We start from the raw sequence: 23,914 nt of genomic DNA on the forward strand, positions 1-23,914 counted from the left end.
TAATCATATCTTTTATCAAAAGTCCCTGGCCATCGCCCAACACTTTATCAAAATAGCATTATCCAGGACATACTTAGCGTAGTCACTGTCCTTGTTTCTCTGAATATCATTTCATCATATCCCACCATGGCTTGGTAATCACTGTACATATCCACATCGATAGGTAAATCTAGCTAGAGGCAACATTCATCTAAATTCCATCATGTCAATAAATCAAGAATCACAACAGGCCAAGAGAATCATGTCAAGCACAAATTCAACAGTCAATAGACCAAAACAATGATGCACTTAACAACTTAAAAACACATAATGGATGATTTTCTAAAGTATAATTTGTTTGCATCTTGCATGAAGTTTTGACTATTTTTGCACTTGAACTTTTTGAACTATTGGATCCCCTAAATGTTCTCAACGATGCATTGAGCTAGAGAAAGTGATTGGAGACTCCAATATTTTTTTAGTTTTATGTCTGTGAGGCGATCACTTATACTGTGCAAAGACTTGTCTCGAGAAGTGATTCAAAACATATCACTGAAGACATGGTTCCAATTTGCACATACAAATGGTTAAATCTTTTCTATTTATATGCAAGCAACACTCATGTCGTCTTGGTTCAATTATACCTCGATGCTTGTGCCATCTTGCAATATCAAAATTCATGTAAATTTTTCTCAAGTCATTATGGTTCAAATATACCATTATGCTTGTATAAATTTTCAATATATCAAAACAACTCCATGATGATAAAACACAAAGAAAGCAGCAACATGTAACTATACAGGAATGACAAATGGAAAAATGAGGACGATCAATTAGCTGCATATCATTTTACAAATAGTTGCATATCATTATCATACATCTCATTTTCAAGATACATCTCATAGCATATTATTATCATACGTCTCATTTTCAAGATACATCTCACAACATATCATTATCATACATCTCATTTTCAAGATACATCTCACATCATTATCATTATCATACATCTCACATCATCTCAAACATCATATCATTACATCATGCATCATCCAATCATATCAAATCATAAAGCATTTATCTAAACATTGTATCATCATCATTGAACATTCACATTAATATATAAAACATCATCCATAAAAACACATCACATGTGGATCCAAAAAATCAGTGTCATATATACATATATCTCAAAAATGGTCAAGTATACAAAAGATGTCATGTATGTCCCAAATACAACACAATGATCAAAATAAAATGGAGACAAGCTCTCTTAGGTATGACTATCTCCTAACGGTGATGGTCTTGCAGTAGATGTCTCAACACCTGGATCTCTGGGTGGATCATGGCGAGGCGACCCAGTCACACCTCTGCTCTCTGTCCCCGAAAGAGTCTACCTGGATCGACTAGATCTCATTGCAGCATAGCTAGGAGCTCTGTGATCTCTAAAAACCACCTCCTCATACAGACGCCAGTAGTACTCAGCCTCCTTGGCTACATACTGCATCTCTCTCAATGTGTCTCTCATCAAACCACCAGCCGCCACTCTCTCCAGACTATTCGCTCGAGCCTCTGCTCAACCTAAGCACTCCAACACTATATCCCGCTCTACGGTAATCTGCGTAATCTGACGCTATTGCGCCAATACCTGTGTTTGAATTTGCTGCACTGACAACTGTAAGGATCTAATATGTGCATCCTCTCGATGGGTGGGTATCCGAATCTAGAGGGGTACCTGTGTCATGGTACCCCCTGTCCATGTCCCTGTCCTCGACACTAGTGGGGGTAACACATGTAATCTCCTCTTCTGGGTAGGCCGCCTAAACTCATCCATCCCACCCACAGTTACTATAACATCACCTGCTCGGCCAACTACACCAGTTCCGATCGCCAAAACTCCCCTCCCTCTATCTCCTCTCCTCCCACCATCCCCTCCTCTATCTCCTCTCCTCCCTCTATCTCCTCTCCCTTCTCTATCACCATGCCTCCCTCGACCACCTCCCCTCCCATCTCCCCCGTCATCACCTCCACCATCCCAAAATCCCTCCTCAATCTCCTCTCCCTCCTCTCTCCGTCTCCCTAGCCTCTCAGGCTACTCATCCTCATCATCATCAAAAGTAGAAATCATCTATGCTAGATCTGATATTCGGGCTACAACATGAGCCACGATGAGCACTACAAACTCCTCAGACATCCCCACATCTACTACCCCGTAGGCATAATACCATATTTGGCCAGCCAAATGCATGTACTCATCCACCACGGCAACACTATCAATAGTTGGACCCCACTCCGACACATCCTGCCTCTGATGAGCATATAAGCATGCTCCCTGTGGTATACCCTGTTGTCGACCGTACTGCCGCTGAACTCAGCTATGCAGGAACCTCTCAATCACAAACGACGTCTGCCCTATCAGGAATTAGAACATATATACATAGGACATCTCTATCCCATCCTCAACCCACACCTCACACTCCATATACGGTCTCCAGACAACCGTATCAATATCATCTACCACCCTCCTCCAATGCTCTAGCTTGCCTAGCTTACATTGGACAACTATCCCTGTATATCCATATGCATAGGCGCGCCCAACTGGCCTATCTTTGTCTGCAAGTGGCCTCACTACGGGAATGTGCTCCCAAGCCCATACCTGTAACAATGTGACCCCAGCTAATAAGATGTTGTAGCCTAAGTACACCACCTGATGCAAATCTTTGTATAAATGGGCCAACATACAAGACCCCCATGCAAACTGACGACCCTGTGTCACCATATCCTCTAGAACCAACCCCCATCCCACTGCCAGTCCCTTCGACCTACGGTCGAGACACAATAAGCCACCTACAAAACCTGTCAGTACTAATGGTAGTGGGGCATAATCAAAATCTATGAACCCCTGCCAAGGGATCTCATACCCACAAATCAGATCATCCTGCAAAATCCACCGAAGCGCCTCTGTCCCACCCTCCTCGGTCTGCTCATAAGGCAATAGTGCACCTACCACAAGAATCTGTAAAATCCGATAATAGTCCTCTGGTGTGACTGTGATCTCGCCTGTAGCCAAGTGAAAGGTGTTGGTGTCACTATGCCACCTCTCTGACAATGTTATCAGTAAACCCCAGTTAATGATATATCGAAGCATGTCCAACAAGGAGGACAACCCACATCTCTCAATAATATCTCTATCTGCCTGTGTCAATCGTGGAATCAGAGACCATGGCCTCGAAAATCGCTCTCGTGACTAAAGAACCCCAATCCGCTCCTGTTGCAAGCAAAACATGTCCAAATATCAGTTCCCATATCAACTTGAAACAACACAAATCAAATCAAGTTTCATATCAACACCAATCCATATCAAAATCACAAATTTCATATCAACTTGAAACAACACAAATCAAATCAAGTTTCATATCAACACCAATCCATATCCAAATCAAAAATCCATATCAACTTGAAACAACGCAAATCAAATCAAGTTTCACATCAAATCAAAACCACATCGAATCACAAAATTCATATCAACTTGAAACAACGCAAATCAAATCAAGTTTCGCATCAAATCAAAACCATATCCAATCACAAAATTCATATCAATTTGAAACAACGCAAATCAAATCAAGTTTCACATCAAATCGAAACCATATCCAATCACAAAATTCATATCAACTTGAAACAACGCAAATCAAATCAAGTTTCATATCAAAACCAATCCATATCAAAATCACAAATTTCATATCAACTTGAAACAACGAAAATCAAATCAAGTTTTATCTATCCAATCCATATCAAGAAATCAAATCCAATCCATATCACAAAACTCATATCAGACACCATATCAGACCTCATATTGGACATCATATTTACGACGCAAAAATAAAAAATCTAAAACAATAGACAAATCAAGATCATCATTCAAAAAATCAGCTTGGAAGTTCAACAAAGACAAAATCCAAATTTATCAAAACAAAACACACATCAGCACAACAGACACGCATATTGGCTACCGAACCCATCCAGGAGCACTTGGCAGACACCTACTCACCCCAACCTATCTCCCTTCCTCTAATTTTACCCCGCAACATCATATTTTCCTCCTAAATCACTGAATTTTTTGCCCACGTGCTAAGACACCTTCCCTATGCGCTCAGTTGTCACCTATGCGCTAGCTAAACTCCGCTACGCGCTACAGACTTTACCCTACGTGCTAGACTGCCCCTATACGCCATCATCTTTCCCATACGCACTAGGTCTACTCTAGGCGCTACCCTTTTCCCTCTAGGCACTATCTTGTTAGCCATACGCACTAGGTCTACTTTATGCGCTACCTTTTTCCCTCTATGCGCTATCCTGTTAGCCTTCTGCGCTAAACTACCCCTATGCGCTAGCCTAAACCCGCGGCACACTACCCAACATCCCATTGACACTACCCTAATTCATTAACCCTATGCGCTAAAGATTTTATCATATGCGCTACGAAATTGACCCTATGCGCTAACACGTGAAAATCCGACACAAAAAATGAAAAACGTGCTTAAAATTGATGAAACAAAAAATAAAAGAGGCAAAATTTAGATGACTTACAAGTGGACCATACGTGGCGGGCCTCCGGTATTGACAAACGCACTCGAATCGGTGTGAAGCATAGGGAACCGACATTTTGTCACTCTCCAAATGTCATTATCTCCAAAAGTCAACAAGCACAAATAATAAAATAAAATCACTTTTTACCTTTTTATAAGGTAAAAGAAAATTAGGGTTAGTAAGAGGGGCATGTATTTTGAAAGTGCTCTCGCTTATAACCCTAGCAAACATCATTATCGGGTGATGAATCAATTGACACACATTAAACACACACGACATTTTAACATTCGATCAAATCTATAATAATTATCAATCATACCCAAATTTTCAATTTTTTTGATTCATCTCCTGAGGGGGCATTATCAATATCATTTATCAAATCTGGGGCACGACATCGACATTTCGATATCACATCAAATTTTGAAGACACATCAATTTTCTTTGAATCAACATGTGCACACACGCCACTTCAAAGAGGGGCCAAATGTAGACGTATAAAAATACCCACTTGCATTCTCCTACATCTCCCACTTGCCTTCTAACCCCCTTTCTAGATTCTTCTAGAACCTATCTAATCCTAATCAATTAGCCTAAACCCTTCAATTATCCCCTTTCCCTAAATTTGAGGATGTCACTTCTCAAATTTGGAGTAAAGTCTTCCAAAGGCATTAAAGCCTTTATGCCTTCAACAAGCTAACTTGTTGAGTTCCCCCAAATTTAGAAGGACTCTTACAAATTTGTCCCCAAAGTCTTCCAAACCATTAATGCTTAACTAACCCTTTACGGCATGGTTAGAGACTTTTTGCCTAGCTCAACCCTCATCTAACCATAGGGTCTCATCAAGCATTCATTGCTTTGACCATGGTTTTTCCTTTAACCCTTGCACAAGAGTTTATCCCTTTAACCCTTGCACAAGAGTTTATCCCTTGGATAAAAGCTTTATCCAATGGGTAATATTAACCTAACCTTAACCCTTACCTCCTAGGGTAACCATGAGGTCTTCTCAAGCATTTAATTCTTCTTACACATCCTCTCAAGCAGTCTTATGTTGACAATTGTCACCATTTCATTGGTGAGAATTGTAAATATGGGTCGATTAACTTTCAATCCTGACCCTTGATAGGATCATCCAATCTTGACCATCCATTGTCATGTTTTTCCTATAAATAGAGCCCTCATTTCCTCATTATCATAATCCAAGTCTTTAGTATCACCCTTATACTCATTTTTACTAAGCATTTCAATCCCTCTTTGAATAGAAACAATCTAATAAGCATTTTAGAGGTATTTTCTTTTCATCATAATAATCACATTAAGCTAGTATATCATGTTAAGATAGTTCTTGACTAATCTTTTCATCTTATCATCATATACATACTAGTTTAACTCATATTTGTTAAAATCATGCATAATTAAGATTGCATTCATATTAGATTGATCAAAACATCCCTCATTCTCATGATTGTCATCCCTAAGTCACTTTGCTCAGTGATCTGAGAGAAAAGACATTGGCTTAAGGGGTCTTGTGAGATAGAGAACAATGGAACATCCCTTGGGAAGTTGAGCTATTCCACATAGCTCCATAACTTGCACCAAGAGTCCCATTGGTCTGTGGACTAGTCATGATTTCAATATTCTTGTTTCATTGCACCGCTTTTCCCGCATACAGGTAGAACAATAGTTAGTTTGATTTCATGATTGCAAAAGGTTGTTTCACTTTCAACAACAAAAGCATATATGTTTTTGCTATGAAGGCTAGTAAAGAAATGATTTTGTTATAAATTTTTATGGAGAAATTGGAAAAGTACTAGAAGAACAATAGGTTGTATAGTGATACTTAGAGTGTCATTCATCTTGCAAAGAAATCAACCATTTATTCTAAGACTAAACATATATAACTCAAATACTATTTCATACAATCTATTTTAGAAGATGTCAATTGATGCTAAAAAAGATATATTATCAAAAAACCTACAAATATGTTACTAAAGATAGTAAGCCGAGAGAAAATGATTTCCTACTTTGTTTATATTTGCCTTTAAGAGTGATAATAGTGGACAGGAGAAACAAGCCAAGTCTAGATGCATCAATCTCGTGGGAGCTACAAGTGTAGCAATTTTACTCTAGGATCAACTTCCAAGTGGGAAATTGTTTGGTGTGGAGTTTGATCAATCTTTGAGTGGGAGACTGTTGGTATGTGACAATTGATCATATGGTTGTGCTTAATTTTTTGGTGACTCTTACAATTAGATTTTCAACCCAAATCAATTAACGGGGGAGTGTAGAGGGGGCAACACCCTTGAAGAAAAAATCCTCATTATTTAATAAACCCGAGTTGCTTGTTAGTTTGGTACGTAAACCAACCTTTGCGAACTACCAAAAATAATTGATAAATAAGTGGCTATGGAATGTGAAAAGCCAAGAGATTTGAGATAACTTTAGTGCATTGATATAGCACACAAAAAATTGGTTTTGCTGCAAGATTGTAATATTTTTTCCCTAGATAATAAAAACAAGTGAATGGTTGTTTCTCTAAGGGTGTAGCACACATTGTGTTGACCACATCAATGTTGTGTGCTGGTGTGAATTGTTATTTTTGCCTTTTTATTTTACATTATAGTTATTCTTTATTGTTTTGGTTTGCCAAAATCATAACAAAATATGACCTACTACAACTTCATATGTATGGGATTATAATAAATTGTTAGGATAAGTATTTTAAGTTTGATTCAAGCCAATTGATATATTTGATCATACTTGAAAAAAATGGTCTTAATATATTTATGGTTGTTTATTTTGCAATAAAGATGTTCTCCTTCTATCTCAATAACCCCATTGTCAATGAGGTCTTGGACATGATTTTTCAATTTCTTTTATTTGCTAGTAGAGTGTCCTTTAATCTCGTGGTACCTACAATATTCCATTTCCTTATATCATGTTGTCTTGTGTTCACTTTCATCAAATGGTTTGGTAGATGGAAAGATAATTATGTTTTATTTGACCAATTTATGAAAAACTAACTCTAATGACTCACCAAGAGGTGTGCATCATCTACATTTCATGTCCTATTTTCGGTTATCCAATGAGTAGTGTTATATTACCATTAATTTGAACAATTTGAGTATGCTTTGAATTTATAACACCATCACCAAATAAATGCTTATTTTTGCTAAAGGATTTGGGTTTGTTAGATTAATTTTGATCATTGGAATGTATTTCACAAGTTCTTTAGCTATGGGGGTCCTTTCAAATTGTACACCTTTTTTATAGGTTTCTCAATAGTAGCAACACAATGCACTTGTAGGTGAAATGCCATTCCTCAGTTAGGATTTGCAATAAAGATACTGACTAATTAATTTGGAAGTACTATCTAAGGGAACCAACTTTGTAGACATGACCATGACTATAAAAAAGAAGAGAAGATTTCCCCATTGCATTGTTTCACATTACAAAGTTCTATCACGGCGTGTTCATGTTCTCAATTGTATGAGAAATTATAAAAAATATTTTATGTAAATCTTTGAATATGGTGATGGTGTTCTTTGGTAGGTGTAAGACATAAGGCTATTCACGAGTTATTCCATGTAAAAATCCCATTAGCGGGCTTGATATTGATTAGATGCAGGAGGTCCACATTCTCTCGAAAAAGATCAGAGGAAGGACCCAAATGAGAAAGCCCACCCCTTTTCTCCTCCAAGCTTAACACCAAATTAAAATCACCCACTAAAACCCAAGGAAGGAAAGGAGCGTCTGTTCTAAAAAGAAGGAATGTGAGACCAAAACCTAATTTTAACATTAAGATCAACTAGAGCATACACATTAGAAACCAAAATCGTTTCTTCTATCTCCAAGCTAGAGGCACCCATGGAGAGAGCGGAAGGGCTAGAAATCCACCAAAGAGGAACAATATTCCTTAGATCCCAAAAGAGAGCCAAACCTGTATAATTCCCCAGAGATCCAATATAGCGACATTTCCCATGACGCCAAATACTAGAAGCACATAGAAACATAGAGTCAACTGAGAGCTTAGTCTCCTAAATACAAATGATAGACAAAGAGTGGACAACCACCAACTCATGAATAGCCTTATGTCTAGGGATGCTATTCAATCCCCTTACATTCCATGAGAGAATAATAATTGAGAAGAGTGGGAGAAATGGGCCTTGATGGGCCCGATACGCCCAGAATCCACCAACAACTCCTTAGCTAGCTTAATCTTCTCTTTATCCTTTTTGCGCCCCCCTTTTGAGGAAGCATCAAAAGAGACTTCCTTGAAGGGCCTTTTTTGTAGCCCCAAAGTCTGAGAAGACACCTTACTTCTTCCAGAAGCTTGATTTGCGGGGTCACCTAAAGCCCTTAAGTTAGGACCTATAGGAGACTTACCCTGTTGTTGCCCAACACCCTGACTCATGAGAGAAGGTTCCTATTGCATAACCTCCCTATCCAAACCAACTGCACCATAGGAGACCTCACTTGGAATCCCTTCCTCTAAGGCCATAGTATCCAATGCCTCAAATCAATTAAAGCCTTCATTGACCTACCTATCCCTATAGGGCCTCTTCTATCCTCGACTCTTAGTCTGAGACTTAACAAGCAAAAAACTATCCTTATCAGGGCCATCTGTTTGCATTGGAGCAGAGGAAGAAGGAGATCCACCTTTTCTCACATTATCTGCCTTCTGGGTAGAGGAATAAGGAGATCCCCCATGACCAATGGCAGAGCCTCCAGTCCCTTTATTAACTCGAGGGCATTGACACTGAAGATGACCATATTCATGACATATCCAACAACAGGAGGGGAGAGATTCATAATCTAGTTGTTGTACCCACTTGGAAGAACCAAAACAGATTTCCAAAGAATCTGGCAACAAATTATTTAAATCAACTTCAACACAAATAGAGGCAAAGGAAATTACCTTCTTATTAAGGGACTATTAAGAAATTGATGTTGGATTCCCAAGCAAAGCAGTAACCTAACACAAAATATATTCCCTCCAAAACTCTAAAGGGAGCCTCGACAAGCGAACCCAAATAGGAACCTTTGAGGGTGATTCCTCGACATAATTGAAACCCACATGCCAGGGTTTAACAAACAAGCCCACATGATTATAAAAATAAGGTCTCCCCTCAAAGACTCGATTGTGATCAGACATACAAGAGAACACCACCGCGAAGTAGTTATTCGCAAGAAGCATAATCTCCATATTGTTGTCCACCTGCCATGAACAATGACTCCAAGATTCCAAAGCTAAAAAGGAAATATGAATCCTAAGAAACTTAAAAATCACCGGTACTCGACATCCTCCATAATTTATTTAGAAGGAATGATAATGATGGGATGATCTTGATTCCTTGGATAACAACCATTCACTTTATATAATTTAGAGCTCGCCCCAACATAAAAGGAATTAGACCCTGATGCATGCAAGCCTGAAGAAGATCCGTGGGGTGGAGCAGCACCAACAAACACCAAAGAGTTAGATACCACCATCTCTGCCATCCAGACTTAAAAGAAAAGAGAAAAGAACCCGCACCCAAAATAACCAACTGAATGGGGCCACTACTCAACAACACTATCCCAGCGAACCACAACAAACCCCAACACCATCGATACCCCAACCCCTCTCAGCAAAAACCTACAAAACCACCGAAAAAATCCAACCCCCACCTCTGGTGTAGCACTCTGCCACACCCACACACATAAGGAAAAGAAACAAAGGCTAGGGCACGACGACCCTAGCCTAGTTGATAGACACAACAACTCCCCATCCTTCTTTGATACCAGAAGAATTTTTAAGAGAATAAAAATGATTATTAATTATTGGTGATATATAGTGGGTTTAAGTAACCATCATGCTACAATATAACTAACAATTTATGACATTCTATAATTGTAGTGATTAGAAAACAACAAGAAATTCAAAATAGGTTGTAGACCAACTCAGCCAAGCGGCAATGGGGGAAGGAGCGGGAAGCGGCAATGGGAGAATTCAAATTTCAAACTCTCTGCAAGGCGGGAATTCTGGTTCCAATAATGGGAGCGGCTAGATTGTAACTAGTCACATAGGAGAGAAGGATAAGCCTCCAGACTTTCCGGAAGCTACTGCTATTCAGCAAACTGGTGGTACTCTACCAAAGAAGAAAAAGGGTTCCTCTGGGCCCTTGGGGGAAGGGATCAGTGGGGGGCCCATTCCACGTGACGGCTCCGGGGAGAGCGAAAAAGAATAAAAAAAATGGTCTTCCCAATTTGGAACTAGACCAACTGGTAAATCCTCATTTCCTCCTGTCAAGAATATATCTGATCCTCCTTCTGGAGGTAAGTTCACTATCTCTATCCCTGATCTGGTTTTGGATCACAATATAAATAGTATGTCGAACTCTTTGGTAGGCAAATTTATGGGACTGCGTCCTAACATTGAAGTTGTTAGGGCCTATGTCAAACGAAAATGGGCCCTTAAGGGTAATGTTGAAATTTCGGCCCTACCCAAAGGCCTTCTATCCTTTTCTTTCTCTTGTGAAGAAGACAAACTCGTGATTCTTTGTGGAAGTCCTTAGATGGTAGGAAAGACAACCTTGGTTCTTCGTAAATGGCAACCGGATCTGAATATGAAAGACTCTCTCTTAACACAAGTTCCAGTTTGGGTAAAGCTGTCAGGCTTGCCTCTAGAATATTGGGCTGAAAGTATCTTCTCTGGAATTGCAAACTCTTTTGGTGAACTACTTTCTATAGACCCAGTAACAACTTTGAAAACGAGATTCACTCATGCTAGGTTTTACGTAGGGGTATCCCATGATGCAGATATGCCGGATCAGATTGATCTAGTTTCAAAGCTAAGAACATGGAAGCAACATATTGAATATGAATCTATTCCCTTTGTCTGCTTCCATTGTAAAAAACCAAGGCACTGGGCGAAGTCCTATCCCACCAAACCCAAGGTAGAATCCAGGTAGCCTAAGCCCCATTCTAAGAACCAAAGGGTACCAGAAAAAAGGTATGGCAAGTTAAAAAATCAGATAGTAAAGAGAAAAATCAAATCATTTTAATCCCTTGGGGGAGAATAAGGAAGTGCCCTTAGCCTCTATCTCTAGTCCTACAACCCAGGAAGCTCTAAGAAATGATCCAACCAAAGTCAACCTCTCGATTACTTCTCAAACAGGGGAGCAGAAAGATCAGAATGATTACCCAAATTATATAGTTGAAGTGGTGGCTGATACATGTGAAGGAAATGAACTGCAAGAGAAAAATGATCAACCAGAGGAAGGGGAAATCCCAATTTCCCAAGAAGAAAAGACTGATTCTTCTTTGCTCAAGCCTAGTCTTGAAATACAAGAAGCCCAAAAATGTTCAATTTTGGGCCTGAACCTCTCGGACTCAGTCTGGAGTTCAAAATCAACTAACAGTGATTTAAATGATTCAAATGCTTCTAGAACCCCTAACTGGGGAAATGAAAAAGAAATTTCCAAAATCCTAAACAACCCGGTAGCGGCTCCTAAGATAGACGTTGAATAGAAAATACCAAAGCAAATGAATAAGAAAGGAACTACTCCCTCGACTTCTCTTCTTAGGAAATCTAGCAGAATAGCTCAAGTGAATGTCCAGCATACCTCCTCCTCCCCAAGTCGTCCCTCTAATCACACAGTTAGAATCAAGGAGGCCAGCAAGAACATTGCATATGGAACCCAGAAGACTCTTAAGGAGTTAGGAATTGGCAAGTATCTATGAAGATTATTTCTTGGAATATTAGGGGACTTAATAACCCCCATAAGCATGACATTATCAGGAATATAATAAGGGATAGTAAACCTGATATCTTTCTGATTCAAGAAACCAAAATGAGTATAGAGAAAGTTGAATCATTGAAGGTTTTCAAAAACGGAAATGTCAGTGGTGGCAGCTCTGAAGGTGCTTCAGGAGGCATAGCAACCATTTGGACTCTTAATTCTGTCAAAGAGCAAGTTATCATCTAGGACAACAATTTCTCGTGTATCAAATTTGAGCACCTAAAAGATGGTACTTCATGGGTCCTCACTAGCATTTATGCTCCCGACACCTTGAAGGCTAGAAATTCCTTCTGGAAAAAACTTATTCAAACTAGGGACAGCTTCAGGAATCTTAATTGTCTGGTTATGGGAGACTTCAATACTCCTTTGAGAGAGGAGGAAAAATATGGAGGAAGCCCCCCTCAGCTGGAAAAAAGGTTGGCCCTTATGGATTTCATTAACTCTCAGGCCCTCAATGAATTGGAAATACAAGGATGTAATTATACTTGGACTAACAAGAGAACTGGTACTGATCTTATCCAAGTTTGTCTTGATAAGACTCTCATTTCCGATGACTGGTTTAGTCATTATTTTTGTTCTCTGTTGGCCCACATTCGGGTTGGTTTGGATCATTTTTCCATCACCTTTATTGCTGACGCCATCAAAAGAAGGAGAAACTTCCCCTTCAGATTTGAAAAAATGTGGACCCTCCACCCAGACATCAAAAGTAATATCCAGAAATGGTGGAGCATTCAAGTTGAGGGAACTGCTATGTATAGAGTTGTTAAGAAGCTTAAGAGTGTAAAGGACAACATAAGAATCTGGAATAAATCCAGCTTTGGGAACATTTTTTAGGCCAAAAGCAAAGTCCAGGAAGACCTCAAAGAAATACAAACTCAAATCCAGAAAGATGGTTTCAGAACTGTGTCCATTGCTTATGAAAATGAGACTCTCAAAAAATATCATGATATCATTGCCAAAGAGGAATCCTTTTGGAAGCAGAGATCAAGATGCATCTGGCTTAACAAAGGAGATAGGAACATAAGATTCTTCCACATGTCGACTATCAAGCATAAAGCAGTTAATAGGGTTACCAAACTTGTGGTGGATAAAGGGGAGATTAACAAGGAGGAGGAAATTAGAAAGCAAACTAAAAGGTTTTTTTCGGAATTGCTAATGAGGGATAATAGATTGGATGCTAAAGCTCAATCTTCTTTTCTTCTTAACATCCCTTGTCTCATTGATGATCATAAGAATGCCTCCCTTTCTTCCATTCCTTCTAATCAGGAAATCAAAAATGTTGTCTTCTCCTTTGATGGTAATAAAGCGCCGGACCCAGATGGTTTTCCAATGTTCTTTTTTCAAGATTTATGGGACATTGTCGGGAAAGATGTTACCAATGGAGTCAAGGAATTTTTTGGGGCTAGGAAACTTTTGAAAGAAATCAATGGCATATTTCTGGCTCTCATTCCCAAATCTCAAGGCGTTGACTCTATCGACAAAATTAAGACCTATCAGTCTTTGCAATTCCTTTTATAAAATTATCTCTAAGGTTCTTACTTCCATATTGCTTTATGTCCTTCCTGCTCTTATTAATCACCAGCAAAATGGTTTTGTCCCTAGTCGTCAAATTCTTGACTCTATTATTACTGTCCATGAGAACATCCACTCTCTTGTTAAAGCTAAGAAGAAGGGTCTCATCCTTAAGCTTGATCTCTCCAAAACCTATGATAGGGTTGACTGATCTTTTCTCTTGAAGGTTCTCATATCTTTTGGTTTCTCACCCAGAGTTTTGGATCTCATCACCCAACTTATCACCTTTGCTTCTTTTGCTGTCATTATCAATCATTCACCTTCTCCTTTTTTCCAAGCTTCTAGATGTCTTAGGCAAGGGGATCCTATTTCCCCCATCCTCTTCATTATTATGGCAGAATGTTTTGGAAGGAGTATGGAAAATTTAGTTTTGCAAGGCTCCTTTAAGGGCCTCCACCCTTCCTTTGTAGATCTTGTTTGTTCTCATCAACAATTTTTCAATGATACTATTATCATGGGGGAATCTAGTATTTCTGAAGCTAAAATTTTCAAGAGTACTCTTTGTAAGTTTGCCTCTGCGTCGGGTCAGCTTATCAATTGGACTAAAAGTGAAGTTTTTTTCATCAATACCCCAGAGAAAAGACAACAGAGAATCAGTAGAATCCTGGAGTGTAGGATTGTTGATCTTCCTGCAAACTACCTTGGTCTCCCTATGGACATTGCTCCTCCTGACTCCTTTTGGAGTTCTCTAGTGGACAAATTCCAGAAAAAGTTAGTTGGATGGAAAGGAGCCCTCCTAATCAGGCTGGAAATCTCCAACTTCTTAAAGCTTCTCTTCTAAGTATTCTGATATACGCTCTTAGCCTTTTCAGAATTCCAGTTAAGTATGCTGATGCTATCAAGAAAATCCAAAGAAGATTCCTTTGGTCTGGGGTTGAGAACAAGAAAAGAATGTCCTTGATGGCTTGGGACCAGGTCTGTAAATCGAAGAGCCATGGCGGTTTGGGCCTGAGGAGGATCATAAGCCTAAATGAATCTCTTCTGTCCAAACAAGTATGGAGAATGTTTTATCTTGATATCGAATGGTGTGAAATTTGGCGAAGTAAGTACTCTCTTCAGTCCTCTTCCCTTTCTTCTTTTATCAATTCAGATATTAGTATTAATGGTTCCCACATATGGAATTATGCCTCTAAATGTAAAGAAAGTATAGCTAAAGGAGTGATCTGGAAAGTTGGAAATGGTAGGAAAGTTAAATTTTGGGAGGATCCCTGACTTTTTGATAAACCTTTCATAGAAATCAATGAATGGGCCTCCTATGCTCCCTCTTGTATAAGATCTTTTGGCTCCTTAGTTGCTGAGTACTGGACTGGTAACGAATGGCAGAATATTGAAAGCATCCACCCAAGCCTCTCTAAGCTCAAGATCCATTTGTCTGCATTTGGTTGAACAAAGAGGTTGACTCCCTGATCTGGAAACATGATCCCAAAGGTACCCTTACTGTTTCCTCTATGTATTGTGTTCTATCCCCTGATCCTTTAGGTAATCCCTTTTGGTCTAAAGTTTGGATTAGAGGCCTTACCCCCAAGGTCAATTTCTTCTTCTGGACCGTCCTCCATAATAAAATCTTGACCCTTGACAACCTGAAATGCAGAGGCTTTGCTATCCCTAATAGATGTGCTCTATGCCTTCAGGAAGAAGAGTCTGTGGACCACCTTACCATTCACTGCCCCTTCTCAGCCTCAATATGGGAAAGATTTCTCAATAGTTTTAGTATTGCCTGGGTGTTTCCCAACACCATCACAAATCTGTTTTCCTCTTGGAACATAAAATGGACTAATTCTTTTTTGAGATCTTTGTGGTAGCTCTCGCTTCCTCACATCCTATGGGGACTATGGAAAGAAAGAAATAATCGAATCTTCAGGGACGTTTCCCTCAATTAGGATATTGTGTTCCAAAAAATCCAATGGGCGATTCAGGAAAATGTAGAGATCATTAAGGGTCCTTGTTTTTCGAATGGCAACCCCCCCCCATGGTTGGTTCAAAGTTAATTTTGACGATGCTGCCAAAGGTAACCCGGGTCCTTTAGGTTGTGGAGCTGTTCTAAGAGATGACAAAGGAATGTGCAAGGAAATGGTTGTTGTCCCTATTGGAATTTAAACTAATCATAAAGCCGAAGCTATGGCTGCTCTCCAAGGTATCCTCCTAGCTAAAAAAAGGAATTGTCCCCACCTATGGATTGAAGGGGACTCAAACAATATTATAAATTGTCTTAAGGGGGTCTCAAAACCTTCATGGTCGATCAACAACATTATCACCTCTACCAGAGACCTTATTAATACCTTTAAAAAAAGCTACATTTACCGAGAGGCCAATGGCTCTGCTGATTGGGCTGCCATTGCGGCGGTTAACAAGGAAGAAATTACCACGTGGACAAGAGAACAAGGACTCCCCAAAGATGTCAGGCAAATCATTTGCTATGATCGTTATAGAAGTACTCCTAAGATACTTGATGGACAAGATAATTATGAAAAGAACTGACTTGAGTACTTCGAGTCATTATAATAATGAGAGACTCATTTATTATATTACCAATGCCATAAGTTCCCATGCTTTCTGGGCGACTTTGATAGTTTTGAAAAGCTCACTGGCTAATCTGCTCTACAAGTTTCAAAATTTTGTGTTGAACAACGACAATATGGGTGGTAATAGGAGGCGATATGAACCAAGTAGCTGTAAAGAATGGAAATAGAAGGAGGAGGTTTGGGGTATTCTGCAGAAAGGTGGCTTCTCGAAATTCATGGAGAGACTCCACGGTCGAGACGACATGGTCACCAGTTTTTTCTGTAAAAATTGGAAAAAGGGCATGCTGAAAATGGGAGACCAGACTGTAGAAATCGATAAAGATTTAATTGCTCAAGCTATGGGCCTCACAAGAGAAGGGTGCAACTTCTACAGATATAGGAAAGTCAATAGGGAAGCTATTGAAAGATACCCGGACATTGAGAAAGAGAAGAAACGACTGGTAAAGTTGAGCAAAACCTACTACCCACCCAGGGCTTTTGCCAAACCCTAGCAAGAAGTCCTCTTTGTTTTAATGCGATACATCACTCTAAATGGTAGGTTCACTAAATTTTATGGTTATCACTTTGTTCTACTGAATTAGTTTAGGCACAATGATAAGGTTAACTTCCCTTATTTTCTGCTCTGTTCGATGAATGTGTCCCTCAAGGCCTACAAAGAGAACCCACGGGGTGATACGTCCATGCACCAAGGCCTTATGGTACTAATTCATGACCATCTTAAGGCCAACCAAATTGCTCGAATGCAGCCCTCTGCGGATTCTGAGGATGAGGGGTCTGACCCTACCTTCTCAAAGGAAGAGGAGTCTGAAAGTGACCCTTCGACTGATACTGAGGGCAACATGGATGTCTCGAATTATGAAAGTGGGAAGAAGCAGAAATACATCAAAACTAGACACTCATCCTCTAAGGGCAAAAAGCGTAAAGGTAGAGCCTTGATTAGCATTTCTTCGAAAGAGGAGTCTGAAAGTGACCCTTCCACTGATACTGAGGGCAACATGGATGTCTCAGATTATGAAAGTGGGAAGAAGAGGAAATACATCAAAACTAGACCCTCATCCTCTAAGGGCAAAAAGCCTAAAGGTAGAGCCTTGATTAGTATTTTTTCGGAAGAGGAGACTTCGGACGACTCTGAGGAGGAGTACCCTCAAGGGTGACTGAAGAAGAAGACAAAAGCTCACACCCAGGCCAGGAAAATGCACAAGAAGAAAGAGGAGACTATTAGGAACCGGAAGCCCACAAGCAGGTAAGGGCACTGGAAGATGATCAGAATCTGAAAAAGGAGACCATGGAAGAGGCTCTTAGGGCTGTTGACACAACCATCCAGCACACCCCTAAAGAGGAAATGACAACCCCTAGAAAAGTTGACCCCCCCTCTAACCCTCCCCCTAAGGGTTTGCAAGGTTTCATGGAAACTATGGAGTGGCTCATCAATGGTTACAAGAAAGTTGTGGACGAAAATAAAAAACTATGTAACATAATCTTGATCCTGGAAACCATCAATACAGGGGAAGGGAAGACCATGGCCAACTTCATAGAGGACCTGAAAAGTACCATCACCAAAGCTGAAGACATAGGAGATGCTTTCAACCCCAGGTTCGAAAAAATTGAGAAGGATTTGCTGGAAAGAAAGAATCTTGCTGAGACTAATGACCACACTCTCACGGAAACTGTCAGCAAAATCGGTAAAATTGAGGAGTGTCTGAAGAACATTGATGAACAAAGCCTTAGCATCCTGAAGATTTCAGACAACAACACCAATACTCTCATCAGCAAACTGGATGATGAAAAAGGAAATCCTGGACATTGACCCGGAAATGGAAGGAACAGGGGAAGCTCAAGGCCCCAGAACCCGCACCAGAAGCAAAAAGAAGTACAAAAAACCTAACAAGGATCTGGAAGACCTTAAAGCTGTCGGGGCTACTTACAATGAGCTGGTGACAAAAGCGGAGGACTTGTTGAAGAAAATTTATGTGTAGCGCCTTCTTAGTTTCTTTTTTGTTGTTAGTTTTGTTGTCCTTTCTGTTCATTGGCTTTTTGTCAGTCTTTTTGTATGCAGTTCTTAAGCACTGATCTTTTTGGTGTCTTATTTTAATATCTTATGTTAAAGGTTTCGGGTCCTGAAAACCTGTTTTTTTAATTAATCAGAACTAACAATTTATGACCTAATTTTCTAGATAGATTTGACAAACATTCTTATTTCTTGTCATAAAAAATTATAACTTCTTGACTAGCCATGTATTTTAAGTAGAATTATGTGTGAGGTGTATTGATATTATTTCCCAACTACTCTTCCCATACTTGATACGCCTACTGATTCAATACTTTGGGAATCATGTTCAAGCAATATACCCATGCTTTTAGCTCTCCAATCAACTTATTGTCTCCTTCTAACAAAATCACATTAGGTTATCTTTGACCTCCAAATTGCTTCCCTTTTTCTATTTCTCACTTGTATTTCTTGTAACTAATTTTTTCTTCCTTGATAGAGTTACCAATCCTTAAATTAGGAGAAATAGATTTGTATAACAAAATGTCTTTCAAATTTTTTAAGCAAATGTTAGTTTAATTGTCTATACCACTTATTTGATTGACCAAAATCTGAAAATTAGAAGCTAAATTAAATTGTCCCTAGCGATGATGCCATTTTTTTGGTGTTCGAAGCTATAACCACTAAATCCCTATGGATGTATAATTTATGAAGTTTTAGGGGTGTCAAACCTTGGAAGTATTCCACAAAAACTTAGATATTGAAATCTAAAGATACAATTTGCAGGTTCACTTAAGTAGAAACCATTTGATCCAAAAGAGAGGATTAAAAAGTATGCAAGATAATACATGAGACATGTGCACTACATTTGAAGGATTTTTGGTTTGACTATAGTGATAATAATGATGTGAGGAAGTCCTTAATAAATCTCCAAGCCTTCCTCAATGGACTTGAAAGTAGTAAGGTAACATGCTCTCAAGGATCTCTTTCTCATATATTTATCAAATTTTAGAACTTTGAAATGTGGAGGGAATATACCATGTTTTATGGATTTGTTTAGTGGATAGGAACATAATTCTTCAAATGTGTACCCTTGCATTGATTTCGGTTTGCCACTTATAGGCCTCTTATTGTGTCTTTCTTGGACTTCTATTCTCGATTGAATGGAATATTGAGAGTAAGTGATGGGTTATTTTGCTTGTGTTGATTGTGTATTTATTGTAGGTATATTGGATTGATCTGGTGATTCGGATTGTATGAATTCTACAGATTGTTTTGATAGTCGTGTTGTCTACTTTGATTAGATTGTTGCTTATTTTGGTTGGACAAATTTTATTGATGACTAGGATTGAATTGGAATAATGGATTGAGTTGATGTTGAAACTTGGGTGACAAGGTTGGTTCCTTTTTCTCTTGATGTTTGAGATCATATGGTGATTCTTACTTTATATTAAGGGTAGGCACCTTTGGATTAACATTTTCATGTTAAACACAATTTTGATCAACATTGGTCTTGGTGAGATTTCAACCACATGACTCTTGATTTATGATTTTATTGATATTATACAAGTTATAATTGGGAGGTAATTTGGTTCTTCCATAAGAATCCTAAGTATGTCATCAGTATTTTGATGTATGAATGGGTTTATTTGGGTGCATTCTTGTACAAAGTAATTGAAATCGTGATAGTCATGAGAACAATAGTTTTTATAAGAAAGTTTATCATTATCACTAATCATATCTTATTGGTTTTCATGTAGGAATTGATGAAAGAATTATCCAACTTGGTATGAGTTTTGGATGCATGGATTCTTTAAAAGAAAGGGATTTCCTTCAAGGAATTCCATGTCATGCTTTGTTTTATGTCTACTTGGAGATGACATGAAAACATGTTTTGGAACATGGGTTTGGTCCCTTTAATTTTAGGTTGATTTTTACTTTTTAAATTTTTGTTTTTAGACATTTAAAGGTTGTACCATTGATTTCAAACCAAGGAGAAGTCAGAGGACTAGGTCATAGATAATGTGAACCATTTTCTCAAGGTAATAACCACTTTTGATTCTCAAGATTGCTTGAAGTTACAAGAGGAGAGCACACATGGCCTACTATTTCATTCTCAAACATATAATGCAAGTATCTTGGGCTAACCACTTATAGTGCATCACAAAAACCAAATGGCTAAAAGGTTCACAAGGTAGGCTTGCATAGTCCAACTAAGGAATCTCTCTATATAGCTAATGGTATATGAGACTCCCAAGTCTATGAAATTAGGGAGCTTGTCTAAGGTGTGTGGTCAAGGTCAAGTCCCTCACTTCATTTTATCCTCTAGAGAAACATTGCACTAAAAATGATAATTTCTCCTTGAGGAGGGTGTTGTCTAAACAAATTTTTTATAATGCCTTCCTCAAATTTATACACCCCCACTAGCACACAAAGTTTGTGCTAATATGAGGCTTGCTGATCAAATTCAAGTTGAAAATGGGATTGTTGTTGTCCATAAACACGAAATGCTTTCAAGAAAAAATTGATAGTCGCATGCCTGTTTAAATAATCTAGACTAGATATCACCGCCCTTTAGTGGTTGTGAAATCCCTGTAGTTGAAATTCCATCTTCCAAAAATAATATTTTTGAGAAGAATCTCTGCAGTCTAGCAAGAGCACAACTTCTACTGCACTGCAAACCTGTTGCACACTTCAATAAAAAATGGCAAATATAGTGATTGTATTGATATCCCCCCAACATTGCATGTATTTAAATTTTTTGTAACTGACGTAGTGATTACACTGAGAGGCGTTCTTCAGTTGAGGGTTTGCAGATGTTGCCAAATTTCTCCATTCATTTTCAGCTGTGGATAGAGCCGTTACATTTTGCATGTTTGTCGCGCAGAACCGTTACATTTCAAAGGGTTTTCACAAGATTTCATTTTGCGTTCTTCCGAGGATTTTTGTGGTTCGAGCAAGCTTTTGAATTTCTCCGTTAATGACGGCCTACATGACAGGTCTGTATGAACTCCGAATAGAATATGCAATATTATGTGATTTTCCAGCGATCTTTCCTAGCATTTTTTTGGCTTGGAAACATTTTTTGTGACCAGGTTGAAGACAACAAATCGTCTCGTGGTGGCAGTATTCAATACACAAAGTATAATGAATGAACCCACAAGTACTCTGTCATGCAATATGAACAAACAAATGCTCACTTAAGAAATGATGTTAATGAGCAGATCCTTTGCATTTCCTCTTAATTCCCTTTCTATTACCATGATTCACTACGCCCAACAAACGAGCTTTCCAATTGTATAAATTAAGAAATACGTTTTCCCCTGTAATTTCTACGCTCTGCGTATTGTTTGTAACTAACATTCAAACATGGATTTAGAAAAAATATGAGTATTAGAAATACTAATCACTAATCAAAGATTATCTCACCAGAGGTTCAAATCTTCGTCTTATACCTTTTGGATCTTGTGATGATGTTGCTGATTTCTTTTTAAAAGATGTTCATAATATCTTTTTAATATTGTTTGATGGATTGTTTGTAAGGTGGTCTGATTCTTATTGGACCAAAGCATGGAAATGCTTTTCTTTTAATATATTTAAGAATTTATATTATGGTTACATTCTACACAATTTAATGTTCTTTATTGAATCATTACTTAAGTTACAATTGGCTAAAGAAAATCCAGCCATGGTTGCAATTGATTTACAAAAGAAAAGAAATTAAAGAAGGGTTATTTCAAAGAATCATAGTCTACATAAAGTAAATCAATCACAATCATACAATTAAATTTATTGGTTTTGTGCAAGTTTTAAGAGTATACAATCATTATAAAACATTCAAATTTAATGTTTTTAAGTTGGTTTTCAACAATTTGAGAATGTCATGTGATGATGGTGAGGACATAAAGCAATAGTTATAAGAGTCTTTATTCTATCTATTTAGTTCAAGTTTCTTGTTCATTTAGTGAATTTTGGGGTTCATTGTTTCTATTAATTTTGTGGTATGACTACATTTAAATCATAGGAGATGGGTCTCTTCAATTTTGATTATATTCCAGTTAAACTTGATTAATACCTAATATTTAAAGTTTCTAATTTGAAATTTAATATCTCTCGACGTAATTTACATATATTTTTAAAATATAGGTATACTAGTATAGATACAAAGAAAATCAATACATATTAAATAACAACTATAAGAACTCATTCACGATGCCTATCGTTGCACCTGTCATCCCGCTTGTGTTTCCCACTCAACAAATTTCAAACAATGATGTTGCACCTTCTGCTACTCTTGGGGGTTGCCTTTCTGTGTCTCAACTCTCTATTGTGGGTATTCTGCACGGGGATGGTTTTGGGGTTGTTCATGCTTCACCTGGTGCTGTTGTCACTCCTTGTGGCCTTCTTTGGGGTTCGTCAGGGTTTGTGCCTCCCCTACCCTTTCCTCCACACACCCCCTCGACTGTTGGTGGGTCTGGCATTGCCTCTGATGATGGTGGCCCTGTTAGGCTAAAATTGATATCTATTGAACATTAACACTATTCATGTATCCCAAGTATACAAATATGACATCATCCTTAAAAGGCCAAGCACTCAAAGTATGAATCATACTTGAGAATGCTCAAACTTCCTTATCAAACTTTTCTATGCCCTACTTCTAGGAAAAGGCATAGAAGAATACTAATAAATTTTGGAATAAATCATGATGAAAGTTGTGGAGGCTCTAAGAAATCATCTTAATGCTTTTACCATGTTTTTCAAACTATATAAATTTATATATTAACTAATAAATAAAATGACTCAATAATTAAAGCCCATAGGAATAAATCAAAATAAAGATTAACAAGTATTAAACAACCCCTAAGCAAAGCATTGTTGAGAAGACAAAAAACTTCATTCATGGAATATATCATAAATAAATCAAAATACAGATTAACAAGTATTAAAGAAAATGTATAAATTTCTTAAGATTTTGAAGAAGTTATAGAAATCTTATTTAATCTGAAAGTAACTTAGAAAATTTATCTTTTGTAATATCCCAAAAAAGGGATATCATAAAAATAACAATATTTGCAAAACTAGGGCACACAAAATCTAAATCTGAAACTATATTTGCATACAAATTTTTTACCATAAGCTCAAATTTAGAATCAAATTACGAAACTATTTTTTTTTTGCTAGAATAAATAAATGTTTGAGTAATACTAATCCTAGAAAAAGTAGAATTTTTTTTTTTACTTGTCTAGAAATTCTAAAAATAACCACAATGCTTTTTCTCTTATAATTCTGAGATAAAAAAAATAAGTACGCATATTTTAGATACAAAATACCTCAAAATTTATCTTCAAACCCTCGTCCTTAGAAAAGGCTTCAAACCCTAACGACCTTGTCAAACCCCCAATAAACCAACGCTAGGTTTAATAAACTTGTCCTTTTCATTGCTATCTTCAATCATGCTAAAAAATATGAGGATAACTTGTAGTTAT

At 38.0% G+C, this 23,914-nt stretch overlaps 1 protein-coding gene across 2 annotated transcripts in view; it reads right to left on the reverse strand.

Annotated features, from left to right (window-relative positions):
* LOC131068805 (oleosin) overlaps window positions 1-23,914 on the reverse strand; it is an 81,387-nt gene that overhangs the window by 43,846 nt on the left and 13,627 nt on the right. Inside the window, exon 2 of one of the 2 annotated variants that reach the window (XM_059207989.1) lies at window positions 1,953-3,247. The exons of the other annotated variant lie outside the window; for it this stretch is intronic. Within the exon in view, the coding sequence (XP_059063972.1) occupies window positions 2,402-3,127 (726 nt within the window). The 5' untranslated portion in view covers window positions 3,128-3,247 and the 3' untranslated portion in view covers window positions 1,953-2,401. Of the gene's footprint in view, window positions 1-1,952; window positions 3,248-23,914 lie in introns of those variants that run through there. 2 annotated transcript variants of the gene reach the window in all.

Source organism: Cryptomeria japonica, chromosome 7 (genome assembly GCF_030272615.1).
Source record: "Cryptomeria japonica chromosome 7, Sugi_1.0, whole genome shotgun sequence".
Classification (NCBI taxonomy): domain Eukaryota; kingdom Viridiplantae; phylum Streptophyta; class Pinopsida; order Cupressales; family Cupressaceae; genus Cryptomeria; species Cryptomeria japonica.